Source organism: Rana temporaria, chromosome 8, assembly GCF_905171775.1.
Source record: "Rana temporaria chromosome 8, aRanTem1.1, whole genome shotgun sequence".
NCBI classification, from domain to species: domain Eukaryota; kingdom Metazoa; phylum Chordata; class Amphibia; order Anura; family Ranidae; genus Rana; species Rana temporaria.
The window spans coordinates 61,793,027-61,809,655 of record NC_053496.1 but is presented as its reverse complement, the minus strand read 5'-3'; the positions used below and the strand labels follow the sequence as shown (position 1 = coordinate 61,809,655).

Here is a 16,629-nt window from a genome sequence, read left to right as displayed (position 1 = left end):
AGGGAGAGAGGAGACCGATGCTGTGTCTCTTGTACATAGGGACACAGATCCGTCACCTCCCCCCAGTCAGTCCCCTCCCCCTACAGTTAGAACATTCACTAGGCTACACATTTAACCCCTTCCTCGCCCCCTAGTGTTAACCCCTTCCCTGCCAGTCACATTTATACAGTAATTAGTGCATATTCATAGCACTGATCGCTGTATAAATGTGAATGGTGTCAAGTGTCCGCCATAATGTCGCAGTCCCAATAAAAATTGCAGATCGCTGCCATTACTAGTAAAAAAAAAAAAAAAATTCTGTCCCCTATTTTGTAGGCACTATAACTTTTGCGCAAACCAGTCGCTTATTGCGATTTTTTTTTTTTTTTTGCCAAAAATATGTAGAAGAATACCTATCGATCTAAACTGAGAAGAAAAATAAAAAATAAAAAAATTGGATATTTATTATAGCAACAAGTTAAAGCGGTTGTAAACCGCATAAACTTTTTTTTTTTCCCCCCAAACCTGCAATGCAAAAGGCATAATAGGCTAGTATGCATCGCATACTAGCCTATTATGAAATACTTACCTCGGAACGAGGTGTGTACCACTTACCTGGTCCACGCCGAGCAGGATGTCATCTTGCTCCGGCGTGTCTTCCGGGTATCGCCGCTCCAGCGCTGTGATTGGCTGGAGCGGCGATGACGTCACTCCCGCGCGTGCGCGCGGGAGATTTAAAATCGGCAGGGTCCGGCGATGCCGGTCCTTCAGCCGTGGAGTCCCCCCTGCGCATGCGCCGCCCGCATTGCGGGGGTAATATCTCCTAAACCGTGCAGGTTTAGGAGATATTATCCTTACCTACAGGTAAGCCATGTTGTAGGCTTACCTGTAGGTAAAAGTCCAAATAGTGGGTTTACAACCACTTTAAATATTGATTTTTTTTTTTTTTTTCAAAATTGTCGCTCTTTTTTTGTTAGCGCAAAAAATAAACACTGCAGAGGTGATCAAATACCACCAAAAGAAAGCTCTATTTGTGTCGAAAAAAGGACGTCAATTTTGTTTGGGAGCCACGTCGCATGACTGCGCAATTGTCAGTTAAAGCGACGCAGTGCCGGAAGCTGAAATTTCGCCTGGGCAGGAGGGGGGTATATGTGCCCAGTAAGCAAGTGGATAAAGTGGATGTAAACCCACTCTCATCCTTTCTAAACTACTGCCATAGTGCTGATCTATAAGGATATACATGACTCCTGCATGTATTCTTACCTGTCAAATGTCTCCCCTCTGTCTGTTATAAGAACTGAAAAACTGCAGATTCTGTGGGTGGGTCTGTTGTCTGGAGCTCTGTGGGTGGAGTCGTGATGTCAGTAGACTCCACGCCCTCTTCTACACTCCCTTTGTCAACATGCATTTTTTTTTCCTGTGTATTCCTTACACTGAATTCTGCTATGATCACTAACATCCAGTCAAAATCCAGAAAAGTAACCACAAGACTTCAGAAATCGAGTGGGGGTGGGAATTTAAAAATAATGCCCGTCTCCAGGCTAGTGCATGAGATATGTAAATAACCTGTCACTCACAGCAAGGGGGCAGAACGGACTAAGGTTTTTCTCTGTTAGTCCGTTTTATATCACTGAACAATAAGAGGGTTGCTCAGAGCTTCATTAACTCTGTGTGGCAAGTCTGGGCACAGATGATAGGAAATCTTATACTGTACATTGTGACATAAAAAAAAATATCCGGATTTACATCCACTTTAAGGCCATGCACCAACTGGTCGGCCAGTTCCACGCAGACCGGGGAAGCCTGTTGCTTCTCCAACTCAGAGTGCAACAACTTTGCCCATTCTGTAAGAGTCTGTGACTCCAGTGGCCAATACTGGCTGCAATGCTGACCCCAGCACCGTGAACATGGACCAGACCAACGCCTCGGTCCTCCCATCTGCAGGGTCCTTAAAGGCAGGGGTCTCCTCTACCGGAATCGTGGTTGCCTTGTTTAACCTGGATACCGGGGGGTACACAACCGGGGGAGATGTCCATTTTTTGAGGAGACTGTCCTCTAAAGGGGTAACGGACCGCCATGCGTGTTGGAACTGAAAAGGCCCATTGCTGTCGTTCCCATTCTTTGTCTATAAACGTACCAAAATAAATTGCGTAAGGAAACACCTTAGCAGTGCAGGCCGGCTTGTGGGAACCAAAAGAGACCGACACCTCAGTAGATGCCCCTGCCGTGTCCTCCCGTTTGAGGGTTTCCCGCACTGCGGTGATGAGTGCCTTTTCCTGCGCTGATCCGAACATGGAGCCTTCCTCACTGTCCTAATGGTCTTGGTCCGCATCCTCAGACACATCAGAACAGGGGCCCTGTGTCAGAGCCAGGCCCGAATCAGAGCTTTTCCCAGAAGATGATGGGGGGAGGGAGCGTTTTTACCCCCCTTGTGCCCACACACCTCCACCCTGGCAACAAAGGATTCCAGGACTGCCGACAAAGCGTCCATAGGTACCGCAGGTGCAGGGGCACCAGTTGCTATCACAGGAATGTCTGGGGAAGAAGCGCCAGCCGTGCCGTGAACACGCTGGGTTTCCGAGCGGAGGCCCCCCCCCCCACATGGCGGACCACCCACACCAAGAGCGGACCCCGGACACACCGTGCAGCACCCAGCTAGTGTATGGAGGCAGCGTCAGTGACGTCACCACGCCTAGGAGGAGGGCTCCTCAAGCTGGCCGGCTTTTACCTGTTTGTTACACGCTGTTTTTTAACTTCTTAAGTGTAAGTACACTATTGTTTTAATAAATTTGTTATACCCTACGGTATCACGCTATTGCGTCCCTCTCTGTTTCCCGCTACATGCAAATTGGACCGCTTTATTACCGCTGCTCTGCTGACGGGTTGTGTTTGCGTCCCAAACCGCAACCACTCATCATTTTCCATTTGAGGCTGCAATCTGGTTGATAACCTCTGAGTGTCCTAGTCCAGGGGATTAAAAGGCCGTGGCTGGGCTATAGCCAATTGCATCAAAGGCTTGCCATCTGGTAAGCTGCTATATGTGTCTGGTGGTGGGATAACACAGATTGCATGCATGTCACCAGGTGCATTGAAAATTTGACCAGCTATTGTCCCTACATGCAAATCCAGCCTTTGATCTTTTCACCTGAATTATTTGTCTGATGCTGCTTGGAATTCACTACTCCTCTCATTGTTTATAGACTTTTTTTAATGTTACAAAATAATTTGTTTTAATTTTGGGCGCGGCTTTTCTATATTGTAATTTTCTCTGTTATCACACGCTAGCCGCTGCCTGAGGACTGTGTTGTGGCAGCGCGTTTTTTTTGTTTTATTTTTATTTATTTTAGCCCCCAGCTAGTACCCGGAGCCCCCCCCAGGAGGACACCTAGTCAGGTACACAGCAGGCCCAGCCCAGATGCATGGGGAGGAGGGAAGGGACAGGGAGAGAAGAAAGGGAGCGTGAGAGACCCCCTAATCGACCACCCCAGGAATGTCTAACTATTCCATCTTGCTGAAACAGGTGAAACCCTACTTGCCCGTCCGGCGACTGCTGGACGCATTCCTGACAGAAAGAGTCGCTGTCGGCCGCGGCCCACTGCGACTCGGACAGCAGTAGCCTGGTCATATGTGTACCCTGGAGCATAGCTCACCGGCCACCCCTGGATCAATGGGGTATGTCGTGGCTGACTCAGCGCGTAGCTAAAGGTCTGCTCACACTCGATGGCCAGACTGGGGAGACTACAAGGATATTTTACAGCCTGTCACTCAGCCCGCAGTTGATAGTAGATCTCAGGATCAAAAAAGTAGAAATAAAAATAAAAAAAAATCTCCAGGACCAATGGTCCCATAGGGAGCCAGGTCCTTTTATGCAAGGCAGAAAAAACTGAGCTGCTAGATGCAGAGTGAGGGGTTATAGCCAGAAGGGCTGCCCCCCGTGGCGGTACTGTTCAGCTTTGCTGTTACATGGTTTTTAACTGTTTAACATGTCTGCCTAGTCCTCTCCTGATAGACGGCATATAAACCCTACTGTCAAGAATAAAGGAGCTGTGTCCATCCATTCACGAAAGAGAAATCCTAATGGCCTGTATTGAGGTGGAGAAGGGCCAATGGTGTTTTGGAAATCACTTAAAGCTGTGGTCATCAACCCTGCCCTACAGGGCCCACTAACAGGCCAGGTTTTATGTATTACCATGGGGAGATGTGATGTATTTCAGTTATCTTGCAAACCTGGCCTGTTAGTGGGCCCTGCAGGCCAGGGTTGATGACCACTGACTTAGGGCTCTTTCACACGGAGCAGACCGTTTCTGGGTCCGCTCCGTGTGTCCAACAAAGCTCAGCGGGGATCCCCGCTGAGCTATCGGCGGATAGGGCAGTCCCCGCACACAGTGCAGGGACCGCCCTGTCTCTGCTCCGCTGTCCCCTATGGGGGACTGGATGCAGACGGACCGTCTGTCCGTCTGCATCCGGTCCGTTCCGCCGAACGGAAGAAAAATAAGGTTTCTTCCGTTCGGAAAAGCGGATCCCGACTGACGCGGACGCTAGCGGATGCTCCATCAACTAACGGACACGTTCCCATAGGGATTCATTACAAGTCCGTTAACGGACTTGTAATGAACGGACGAACGGTCCGCTAGTGTGAAATGACCCTTAAAGGGTCACTAAAGGAATTTTTTTTTTTTGCTGAAATGACTGTTTACAGGGTATAGAGACATACAAGTTAACTGATTCCTTTTAAAAATGATTACAAAGAGATAAAAAATCAATCGTATAATGTGCCTGTAGGTTAGTTTCACTTTTAAACTGTTTTCATGTTCCTGTGAGCTAAAGAGACACACAAAACAAACAAATCCAGGGCAGTGTTTTGTTTTTAAAATGAATCTGATTGGTTCTGTTAAGTTTTAGACACACAGTAATGACAGCTTAGATCTACAGTGAAAAGCTCCCAGTATGATGGTTATAAGGAAAAAGACAAGCAGGAAGTGTGGAGATCACAGCAGACTTACAGCCACTTCAAAGCAAAAACAATAAGGACATGAAACTAGTACTGCAGTAAGGTAAAGGAAGCTATTTAGCAAAAAAAAAAAATCCTTTAGTGATCCTTTAACATGAAGGTGGAATGAAGTCTGAGTTTCTTTGATGCAAATAATTTTTCTGATTTGAGGTGAGAGTTTTGTGAGTCTGGTCTCTCAGGATATCAAGAAAGTATAGTCAGTTACGTTTGTGGAGCTATTCAAAGACTTTCTACTCTATTCACTATTATTACTTCAAGAGCATGTTTAGTTCACAACTGCATTTGTGGAGCTGATTATAGACGCTCCTTTTTGCACAATATTTTAGGCTATATCTGAGGATTTTTTTATAGGGTTGTTTTTTTTTTTTTTTTTTTTTTCATATATTCTATTTTTAATATTTTAACATTTTATGTCGGTATGTTTCACTGGACACTTTATTCAACTTTATTGGGATGTTGTTGTTGTTATTATTATTATTATTATTATTATTATTATTATTATTATTATTATTATTATTCAGATTGTGGTTTTAGCACGTTTTATTCACTTTTTTGGTATTTTTTTATTACTGTTTTTTTGAAGACTTGTGACTATTGCGCAAAATCACTTTTTATATATGTCTTTATTTTGTGTATTGTAAACACTATTAGGTTTTGCTGCACATTTCTTATTTAGTTAATCATTCTGACACTTTATTGATATTTATTACTCACAGTAGCGCAAAGGACTATGTGCACAAGTCTTTTAATGTGTTTAATGTGCATTTGTTTTGTTTCAGGATTTATTTTTCCTTTCTTTTATCTGCTAATGCTGTGTATAACACTACTTGTCTCTTTATGTCTACGCTAATTTCTCTATAGTATCTATGGAGGGAGTCTTTGTCGCATAGGCTAGACTTCATATGTCTACCCTTGTTCATCTACATCACAGGGAGGATTAGTAGTTTACAAAAATGTTGTTTACGCTTTCGACTCTGCTCATAGCAAGTAACAAACAGTGCAATTCTGTAAAAGGATAAGTTCATCTTTTGTAACATGTTACACCCATATTCAGGTTGTAACATGTTACAATTGCTTCGCCAGCCCGCCCTGCAAAGTCATCCATTCACAGTGTTCTGTGAATGGGAGAACAAGTACCGGACAGCCTTTGCGGCTGTCGGCTTGCAGTTTTTAATTAACTACCACTGTGCCATTGAGTCCTATGGTAGTTCATTTTCATTCTCAGTGTGTATCTGCTTGCCCATACGAGGTGCAAGCAGGCAGATACTGACAAGTCTGCATGTGCAATGCTTTATAGGCTTCAAGTAAAAAAAAATTCACTTTTTATTTTTTTTTTCTACAAAAAGATGTGCATTTATCTCTTTTTTTCTTAAAAGGTAAACTTCTTTAAGATCAACAGCTTTTTTCTGAAATACCTAAAAAGTTTTCCTAGTCTGATCAAAGGAAATGAGTACCACTGGTAAGCTGCAATATCACAATTTTTGCTTTTGGGTTTAGAGGCATCTTATTTCTAGGAACAAAAAAAAGATGAGAGCTAGCAAGGAATAGACGTTTTTTTGATTTTGTTCATCATGTTTAATCTGGCCCTTTCTTTTCAGAAAGCAACATATAACCGATTTCTTCAAACCAGCTTGCAAACCAGGTATGTGTATTGTAGACCTCCTGTACACCATAACTGCTATATTGTGAAATTCTTTCAAACTACTGCATACTCAAAAAATCCTTCTGTCCCACAGGTGCACCTAATGTCATTGCCAATAAGCGCTTCAAACTACAGACCCAAGATGTGGACTCCTGCAATTCTAACAAAATTCCACCACCCAAAAAGCGGAGGAAAAGCCCAGCGCAGTCACCCAGCAAAAGCCCCATCTTAGACGCTTTTCTAAAAAGTAGGAAAGACAATCGAACCATTGTAAGAAACATTCAGGCTTTCTGTGAAAAATGTGGCATGAATGTACTATCTCCTAAGGTGGTAATTGAGAGACTAACTTTACCCGTCAGCACACTAACTTTACCTGTCGGCACACTGGTTAATTTGAAAGAAGGGTTTAAAAAATGTGTTGACAGTACAGAGGCTGTAACTCGAAATCTAACGCCTTTAAAACGTTTACAATCTAAAAATGTAAGACAGCTGCCATTTTCTGGAAAATCTTACTATAATCAGCAACTTTTTGATAAAAGGAGCCAAACTCCGGTAAGTGGACAAAGAGGTCACGGTCCTCAGAAACCTTATATCTTAGTAGACTCCTGGGCACCCCGTAACAGGTCCCATGGAGGAATAACGAAGAAAAGAAATCATGAGGCGGTTAGTCTGGGGAAACCAAAGGGACGTGAATTTCTTTCAAAGGTATGGTTGCATGTTGCTTTGCAGGTATTTCTTGTTTTGTTTGGGTTTTTTCTTGTTTCTCTTGTGTTTTCGTAACTGGATTGTGGATTAGGTTTGATGTTACAAACTGCAACCCATATTGACAACGGCTATTGAAGCCCAATTGGCTTATAGATACAAGTAATTCCAGTAATTAAAAAAAGGTACTTAAATTGGATAGATTGGTGATTTCTAGACATGATGCATAGAAAAGCACATACCTTGCACCAAAAAAGTTACATATTTTTATTTTTCCTTGTGGTGTGTTAATGTGGTAAAGGTTATATTTACCTGGTCTGTGCAACAATATTGGACAGAACAGCACCTTGCCTTTTATTCTCTGCATTAGGGTAGAAAACCCATGTTTGTGCCCCCCAACTATCTGTCACCACTCTTGCTCCAGTGCTGTCTGCCAACATCCCAGCTATCCTCTCTACCTGCATTTACAGAACAGAGGCAGTAGCATTGGTTCCTGCTGTTATCAGTCAAAACCTGTGAGGCGTAGGTGGTGCCAAGCCATGCCGTATGCGTGTGAATCTATGGATGCACACAGCCCGGCAGGGAGACTACCCACACAGCTTGCTATAGGCATGCTTTAAAAGGTGGGTTAGCTGAGAGTGCCCACAGGGGACCCCAGAAGAGAAGGCAAGGTATTATGCTCTTTTTAAAACCATTACACAGAGCAGGTTAGTATAATGTGGAGCTTTACAAACCCTTTAACTCCTCCTTCTAGAGTCCTCTGCTAGCGCTGTTCAGTCATTCTTCTTGCGGGTGCACACATAGCAAACCATGTGCTATGGGGGTACTTATGCAGGCGCACCCCCAACCTGGACTGTGTGTCCATTGATATAGCACAGCTCAGCCAATGCTACCAACTCCCTCCTCACAGGAATTTATTGACAATGGTTCCCACTGCTTTGTTTCCTCTGAGGACAGGAAGAGAGAACAGTGGAGCTGCAGGCAGCTGGGCAAAGCACTGGATCAAGAGAAAACTCGGGTGAATATTTAGGAATGGAGGGGGTGTGGACAGGTATTTGGAGTTTTTTTCCTTTAATGCATATTAGTGCATCACAACACAAAATATTTGGTGTGTATAGACCTTATTAATGGAACTCTCCTCAACGAATGGAAAACTGTATTAAACACCATGGTCACAACACAGTTTGACCCTTTCTGTGCCATTATTTTGCCAGAACTGGCTTCTGTGATTGAATGCACTGCTGGCTAGCACACTTTCATTTAGATATGACTACTGTACAGTGTTTATCAGTAGCAGTGCAGAAGGCAATACAATTAATTGACATTACCGCCTAAGAATACAGGACGACAAGGTACAACACTGTTAATATGTGAAAGTGTTTGTGGGAGGCCCTGTAATAATCCCCAATGTATGAAGCAGTATTTGCTACTCATTAGAAAGGTCCACACCTCATTGGCATTCAGCAGTGAAAATTACTTTTATATATCTATATGCATTAGAGAAACATCAATAAATTGAGGTTCACCAATTAATGGGGAACACAAAGGAAATAAAATTAAATTTGGTTTCATTGTACCTTCAATGGCTAGTTGTATCAATATTTGTTGCCTTATCTAATATGCTTGCCCTGGGCTTCAACCTGTAGAATAGTTTTTTTATAGTGGTGTTTTTGTGTATTTTTGTTGACTGATAGGAAAACTTTTCATGCTAAGTCTTTGTATTTATTTTATAGGTAAATGGAACATCTGTAAGTAGTAGGGAAACTTCAAATGTCAAAACTAGTTTAGGTAAGTAAAGAGCTATTCTGGTCTTCTTGGTCTTGTCTTGTGGAACCAACATGTGATATATTTCAGCTTACCAGTCTTTGGATGTGTTGACTGCATTAGGCTGGCTATACACTGATCAAAATTTGGCCAGTTCATCAGGAACCGGACAAATTTTGATCAGTGTGTGGCCATCCCCGCTCAATAGAAGTTGATTGATCCTCTCTCAGACCGTTGTAACAGTAACAAGTGCCTCTGTTCTTGTTCTAGGTGGAAACTTTACATTTTGGATTTTTCCCTCACTTTCATAGAAATTGGTAATCAGGACAGTTGGAGTGGGACACGGGTCTTTGTAAAGTCCAGATTTTTAACCTTTCAATTCTATGCAAAGTAAAAAAAAAAACGTTTTGCCTTTTAGTTTAACTATTCTACAATCGCGTTAAACATTACAGTATATCAGTGTTTTTCAAACGTTCTAAACAAAAAGTCAGTTTGTTGTCCTTCAGGTTTTAGGGGGGCTGGACTTTGGCCAGTGGGAGTACCAGTGCTTCCAGGTTAGGTAAGGAGGATAAATAATGCCCCATCATTGGTGTCAGTGGGAGGAATAGTGTTTCATCAATGCTGTCAATTGCAGGAATAGTGCCCTAAAGGCCGGATGTCAGATTATTTTTTTCCCCTTTGTCTTATTTGGGAGATTTCCCTTTATTTTCTGTCCTGTAAGTTTTATAAAGTGAAAGGAAATCTCTCCAAATGGACTTTTTAAATAGTCATCACCAGAACATTGTCTGTCTGTTTTCCATCACTTTCAGTCTAGTGACATTGGTCACTAGGACAATTAAAGAGGATGAATCTCTCTAGCAGGGACACAGACAGATTAAGTTTGGGCTTTAAATACTTTAACCACTCCTGTCCAGAAATGAATGAAGTTGTAAGTATAAGATGGATGGAAAATCAAAATGGTTCCTGTATTGCAAAGGTACATGCCAGGATACTGTGGACATTCCTTGTTAAATGTTTACAATTTACTTTGTTCCTGCAAAATTTAAAGCCTAGTTTCCAACTAAAATGTTTTTGACATTTGCAGAATCTGAAAAGGCAAGCAGCAGTGATTTAGAATCTGAATTTCCTCTCTTCCCTTTGGAACCCGCCACTTTAGAATCCAAGAACTCTGACTGCTCTACACATGACGCTCCTTTTAATGGTTCAAAAAAAGTCTTCCGGCGAGGTCACAGGGATAGTGTGGACAGCGATGAATCGTTTAATGCTTTTTCATTAAGCTCTGATGAAGAAGAAGAAATACTCAAACCTCTTGATGAGATTATGAAAACTGCAGCACAGCCTGTGCCAGCTACCCCACAGAAAGCAGACTTGTCCTCACTTTCTCTATCGCCAATGCTTGATACTCCGGTAGGTATAATGTGTTTTTTTTTTTTTTTTTTTATTATTATTTTATTATATTACACAAAAAAAAAATGTAGTGTGAAATACAGTTATGCCATGAGTTCTGTATGCCTCAACATTTCCACCTCAATACCGCCACACGTATACAGGATTCATGGCCTCACATTGAGGTGGTTTTACCTGGCTCGTGGTTGAGTCTACAACCATGGTCCGTTTATCATTATTTATTTTACAGCCGGTGATTTTTTTTACTTTTTAACATAAGTGGCTTGAGCAACATCACAGCCTCTGGATCGCTTTCACAGGTAGCGGAAAGAGGGGGGTCCCCCTCCCACCGCTTCCTTTTCCAGGCTCCCTATAGGACAGACCAATCCGACCAGTGGAATTGGGTGAACAGAGAGAGAGAGAGGAACTGACTTTGTTGCTTCCCCAACTGAGCTCAGATTTTGCAAGCTAAGGCCTCATGCACACAGGCTTTTTTTAAAAAACAGCCAGCGCTGCTGCCAAGAAAAAGCAGTGTTAAAACGCGCTGTTAGCCATGGTTTTTATTGAGTTTATGGCCTTTTTTTTTTGTAAAAACACTCCCTATAATTTAAAAATGCCAAACGCGGCTAACGACTTGTTACAGAGTTTAGGGACGTTTTTTTTTTATTTTTTTAGTTTTTACAGCCTCTGCTTGGACGCACAGACTTACGTTTTTTTTTTCTACTGCCCCTGAACGCTTATGCCTTCAAACGTCTCTGACAGTTTGTGTGCATGGACACATAGGCCAACATGGAGGGGTGTTTAGAGGCAGTTAAGAACAAAGCAAAAAAAGTCAGACGGCCCCCTAAAAGCAGCTGTAAAAACATCATGTGTGCATGAGCCCTTAAAGTGAGCCCCTAAGGCTCTGTTTGTTTTTTAGTTTTTTTACAAATAACAAACATGTCATACTTACCCACTCCTTTCAGTGGTTTTGCACAGAGCAGCCCCGATCCTCCTCTTCTCGGGTCTCCTGACGGCACTCCTGGACCCCCCCTTGCCCAGTGCCCCTATAGCAGGCTGCTTGCTATGGGGACACTTATTCCTGCTCTCTGCTGAGCCGTCTGTGTGTCCATAAGGCACACAGAGTGCAGCCCTGCCCGGCCTGTCCCTGCTTCCTCCTCACTGGCTATGATTGACAATAGCGGGAGCCAATGTGTCCTAGCCAATGAAGAGGAAGAGATCTGAAAGAGTTTCTGCTTTCATGCACCTCACTAAATCGAGATGGGGCTTGGGTGAGTATGGGGGGGGGGGGTGCGAGGGATGCTGCACGCAAGTTTTTTACCTTCATGCCTTCTCTATCCTTATCGGACTGCATTCTTAGGGCTTGCTAATTTCTCTGTTCTATATGTGCCATATATTGTCACAGCCCTGTTTTGAGAGTATTGACATAGGGGCGTGTGCACAGTGATGGACATTTAGTTGTTTTCTCATAGATCTGGTTGTACAAAACCTGCTTGTTTGCTGCCTAAAATGTACCTTTTTAAAATCTCTCCTCATATTTGAAGTCATGGTTTGGACCATTGCTTTTCATATATGTCAGCATATACTATATAAAACTGCACTCCAGTTCTTCAGTACTCGCCACTCTCTCCTTAAAAAATACCCTTTACCCAAATTAGGAAGTAGTAAAGTCTGATATTAACTGTTGCGGACACATCGAGCCCTGAAGGCTGTTCTCCTCTGCCCTATTACTTCGCCTGCATGTTACAGCTCATTATTGAAATAGAGGCTGTGGTGTGGCGGTTATAGTATCACACAGTGTTCTTTGCTTATCGCAGCAGAGAAAGCTCTGTGATTGAAGATGGCCCATCAAATGGTTTTGAAACATGACATGACTAGTCTGTTATCATCCTTTTTCTTACTCATTGATTTTATATTTATCTTGCTTACTTTAGACTAGGTGTTGGAAACCCATCAATCGCAGGCAGGTGACAGATCATGTCCTTTCCAGGCCGACCCCCAAAATCTGGACAGGAGCGGGGGTGGTAGTGGCATTTACTACAACTGATGCCCTGTATCTTTCCTCCTGTAGCAGCCCTGACCCCCCCCCCCCCTTTGCAGCACTGCCGGCTTCCCCTCTTCTGCCTCGAGCTGTTGCGGGGGATTTTTTCACAATGGAGAGCGGGGATAGGGGCTGGTGAATGTCATTTACTGGCCATTTCCTTTTCTTAATGAATCACTCACTGTGTTCATAACTGATGCATTGTAAACTGTTTACTATAATTCAGTTTGTGTATTAACTGGGAGACTGTACAGAGCCCTTCCTGTTCATTCATTCTGTGCAGCTGAGTTTGTCCCAAATCTAATTTCTCTGTCTGAAAAGTGAGACATCAGGGGTCTTGTAAGAAATAATAAAAATCAAGACTGACACAGTCCACTGCCCCCACTAACTGACACTGTCCACACACCGTCCACTACCCTACTGACTGACACTGTCCACTTTTAAGGTAGGCTAAATTTTATATTTTTAATGACACTTGTTTTATTATATTTTTCCTTACTGTTTACTAGGTAATAAAAAAGGATGCCAAACCCTGGTCTCATCTGTTAACCCCTTAACGCCCGCCGCACGACTATTTACGTCCGCACAATGGCACGGACAGGCAGATGGGCGTATATATACGTCCTTGCCTTCTAGCGGGTGGGGGGTCCGATCGGGACCCCCTCCGCTGCGTGCGGCGGGCGGATTCCCTCGGGGAGCGATCCGGGACGACGGCGCGGCTATTCCTTTATAGCTGCTCCGTCGCGATCGCTCCCCGGAGCTGAAGCACGGGGAGAGCCGTATGTAAACGCAGCTTCACTGTGGCGGCGTATCGATCGAGTGATCCCTTATATAAGGGAGACTCGATCAATGACGTCAGTCCTACAGCCACACCCCCTACAGTTGTAAACACACACTAGGTGAACCCTAACTCCTACAGCGCCCCCTGTGGTTAACTTCCAAACTGCAACTGTCATTTTCACAATAAACAATGCAATTTAAATGCATTTTTTGCTGTGAAAATGACAATGGTCCCAAAAATGTGTCAAAAGTGTCCACCATAATGTCGCAGTCACGAAAAAAAATCGCTGATCGCCGCCAATAGTAGTAAAAAAAAAAAAAAAAAATTATAAAAATGCAATAAAACTATCCCCTATTTGGTTTGCGCAAAATTTATAGCGTTTACAAATCGATAAACGCTTATTGCGATTTTTTTTTTTTTACTAAAAATAGGTAGAAGAATACGTATCGGCCTAAACTAAGGGAAAAAAAATGTTTTATATATGTTTTTGGGGGATATTTATTATAGCAAAAAGTAAAAAATATTGCATTTTTTTTCAAAATTGTCGCTCTATTTTTGTTTATAGCGCAAAAAATAAAAACCGCAGAGGTGATCAAATACCACCAAAAGAAAGCTCTATTTGTGGGGAAAAAAGGACGCCAATTTTGTTTGGGATCCACGTCGCACGACCGCGCAATTGTCTGTCTGTTAAAGCGACGCAGTGCCGAATCGCAAAGCCTGGGCATTTAGCTGCAAAATGGTCCGGGGCTTAAAGGAGTTCTCTGACCTAAAACTTTTAACCCCCGCTGTGCCCGGGCTGTAAAACTATACAAAATAAACTGTCACTTACCTGCCTACGATCCTCCGTTGTTCCGATATCGCCGTCCCGTTCTCCGGTCCCGGTCTCTTCCGCTTCCTGTGTGTCGGTGACTCATAGTGCGCTCAGCCTATCAGCGGCCGCAGCAATGTCCCGTCGCGGCCGCTGATAGGCTGAGCGCACTATGAGTCACCGACACACAGGAAGCGGAAGAGACCGGGACCGGAGAACGGGACGGCGATATCGGAACAACGGGGGATCGTAGGCAGGTAAGTGACAGTTTATTTTGTATAGTTTTACAGCCCGGGCACAGCGGGGGTTAAAAGTTTTAGGTCAGAGAACTCCTTTAAGTAGTTAAAGTAGATGTCCACCTCTCAAAGGTTGCCTACTCTGCTGTAGACAAAGCACAGGCACATTTTTAAATGTATTGATGTGGAGTGTTTTTGCCTTTTTTTTCATCATTTTTGACAAAGTTTTGACTTGTGTGTTTCCAGGTTGACATTCTGTTTAGTGGAAGACTTGTGACGATCGGTGTATTTTGACAGCACTAGTTTTCACTGTCAGAATGGTGGGATTCCTCCATCCACTTCGATTTTGTGGATAAAGCAGTCTCTTAAGCCGCGTACACAAGACCATTTTTAATGTCCTAGAAAACACTTTTTTTTTTTCTACGTGATTCTTGTCAAGCCTGCATTGCATACACACGATCGTGAAAAAAAATGCTCAAGCAAATTGCGTGACATACAACACGTACGGCAGCACTATAAAGGGGAAGCTCCATTCGGATGGCGCCATCCTTTGGGCTGCTTTTGCTGATTTTGTGTTAGTAAAAGTTTGGTGAGACGCTTTTCAGTCTTCGTGCTTTTCAGTCTGTTACAGCGTGACGAATGTGCTATCTCCATTACAAATGCTAGTTGTACCAGAACGAGTACTCCCGTCTCATAACTTGCTTCTGATCATGCATCTGATCATGCATGTTTTCACGTCGTTAAAGCCTACACACGACCGTTTTTCACAACATAAAGAACGACGCAAAAATTTAGAGCGCGTTCTAAATTTTTAATGGCCATTTTTCACGTCAAGAAAAATGCTCTGGAGCCTACACACGATCGTTTTTAACCACTTCCCGACCGCCGCATGTACATATACGTCGGCAGGATGGCACAGACAGGCACATCAATGTACCTGTACGTGCCTGCCTAGACGTGGGTCGGGACCCCCCCCCCCCCCCCCCCCCCCCCGCTGCATGCGGCGGTCGGGTTCCCTCGGGGAGCGATCCGGGACGACGGCGCGGCTATTTGTTTATAGCCGCTCCGTCGCGATCGCTCCCCAGAGCTGAAGAACGGGGAGAGCCGTATGTAAACACGGCTTCCCCGTGCTTCACTATGGCGCTGCATCGATCGAGTGATCCCTTTATATAGGGAGACTTGATTGATGACGTCATTCCTACAGCCACACCCCCCTACAGTTGTGAACACTAAATCCTACAGCGCCCCCTGTGGTTAACTCCCAAACTGCAACTGTCATTTTCACAATAAAGAATGCAATTTAAATGCATTTTTTGGTAAATAGGTAGGGGTGGTGGTGCTGCCTAAGTGTAAACCTGTCTCGTAGATACCCTATGGGTAGTTAGCCTGTTCCTGGGGCAGGGACAGGTATCAGACAGCCCCAATGTGGGTACTGTGGTCCCTAATAGGCACCTGCAGAAACAAATCATAATGAATTGCAAATATCTATAATAAGAGATAAATAATAAGTCCGTGCAATAATGGGTGGGTTCCAGATGCAGTAACAGTGTATGGGCTACTGCCCCCTGTAGGAAAGAAAATGGCACTAATAGTGCGATATATGATCTAGTAAATATAAACTGTCAATGTCCGTGGTCCTTGAATTCAAGGAGAAAATGCTTGCATCTATAGTTCAACCGTAACCACTAGACCATATTTTATACTGTCAGAAACATATAAAAATTCTTGGTGAAGCAATTGGAGTCCAGCAGGCAAGTTAGGTGTGAAAGGGGTGCTCCTACTACATAATGCGAAGTGGTCCCGGTGCTCCCCTCAGGGTTCCCCACTCACCAGATAGAGGTCCCCTCTTGGGGTAGCGTGCATATATTAAGAGCTCCTGTGGCCGCTGCTCCACTCTGCTGCTTACTCTTTCCTCCAGATGGATTTTATGCTGCAAACGATCCAAAAAGTCCAGCTTCCTTGGTTCCTCAATGAAGAAAAAAACCGGGGGGCTCCGATAGTGTAATATAGTATGACACCGTTGTAATTTAACAAATGTTGTTTATTCAAAACACATGGGTGTCCTAGCCTGCAATAGGACAAACCGCTAAATGCAGGAGGTTTAAAAATAGTGACAGTGTCCACACTAAGCTCCGTGAGGAGAGTACGTAGGCAAAGTATGCAAATAAAATTTAAAAATAAATAAAATGGTAACATACAAAGGATAAAGATAGTCTAAAAAATATACAAAAGGAAAAACACTGATAGCCGCTAGTAGCCGGCGTGTGTCAACACTGCCT

At 43.6% G+C, this 16,629-nt stretch overlaps 1 protein-coding gene across 4 annotated transcripts in view; it reads left to right on the top strand.

The window, feature by feature from the left end:
• SLF2 (SMC5-SMC6 complex localization factor 2) overlaps positions 1-16,629 on the top strand; it is a 99,996-nt gene that overhangs the window by 20,903 nt on the left and 62,464 nt on the right. The window contains exons 2-5 of one of the 4 annotated variants that reach the window (XM_040361895.1): positions 6,589-6,632; positions 6,727-7,184; positions 9,068-9,122; positions 10,255-10,505. In XM_040361895.1, the coding sequence (XP_040217829.1) occupies positions 6,589-6,632; positions 6,727-7,184; positions 9,068-9,122; positions 10,255-10,505 (808 nt within the window). Of the gene's footprint in view, positions 1-6,588; positions 6,633-6,726; positions 7,185-9,067; positions 9,123-10,182; positions 10,506-16,629 lie in introns of all 4 variants that reach the window. The other 3 variants (XM_040361894.1, XM_040361897.1, XM_040361896.1) reach the window with 3 other exon arrangements.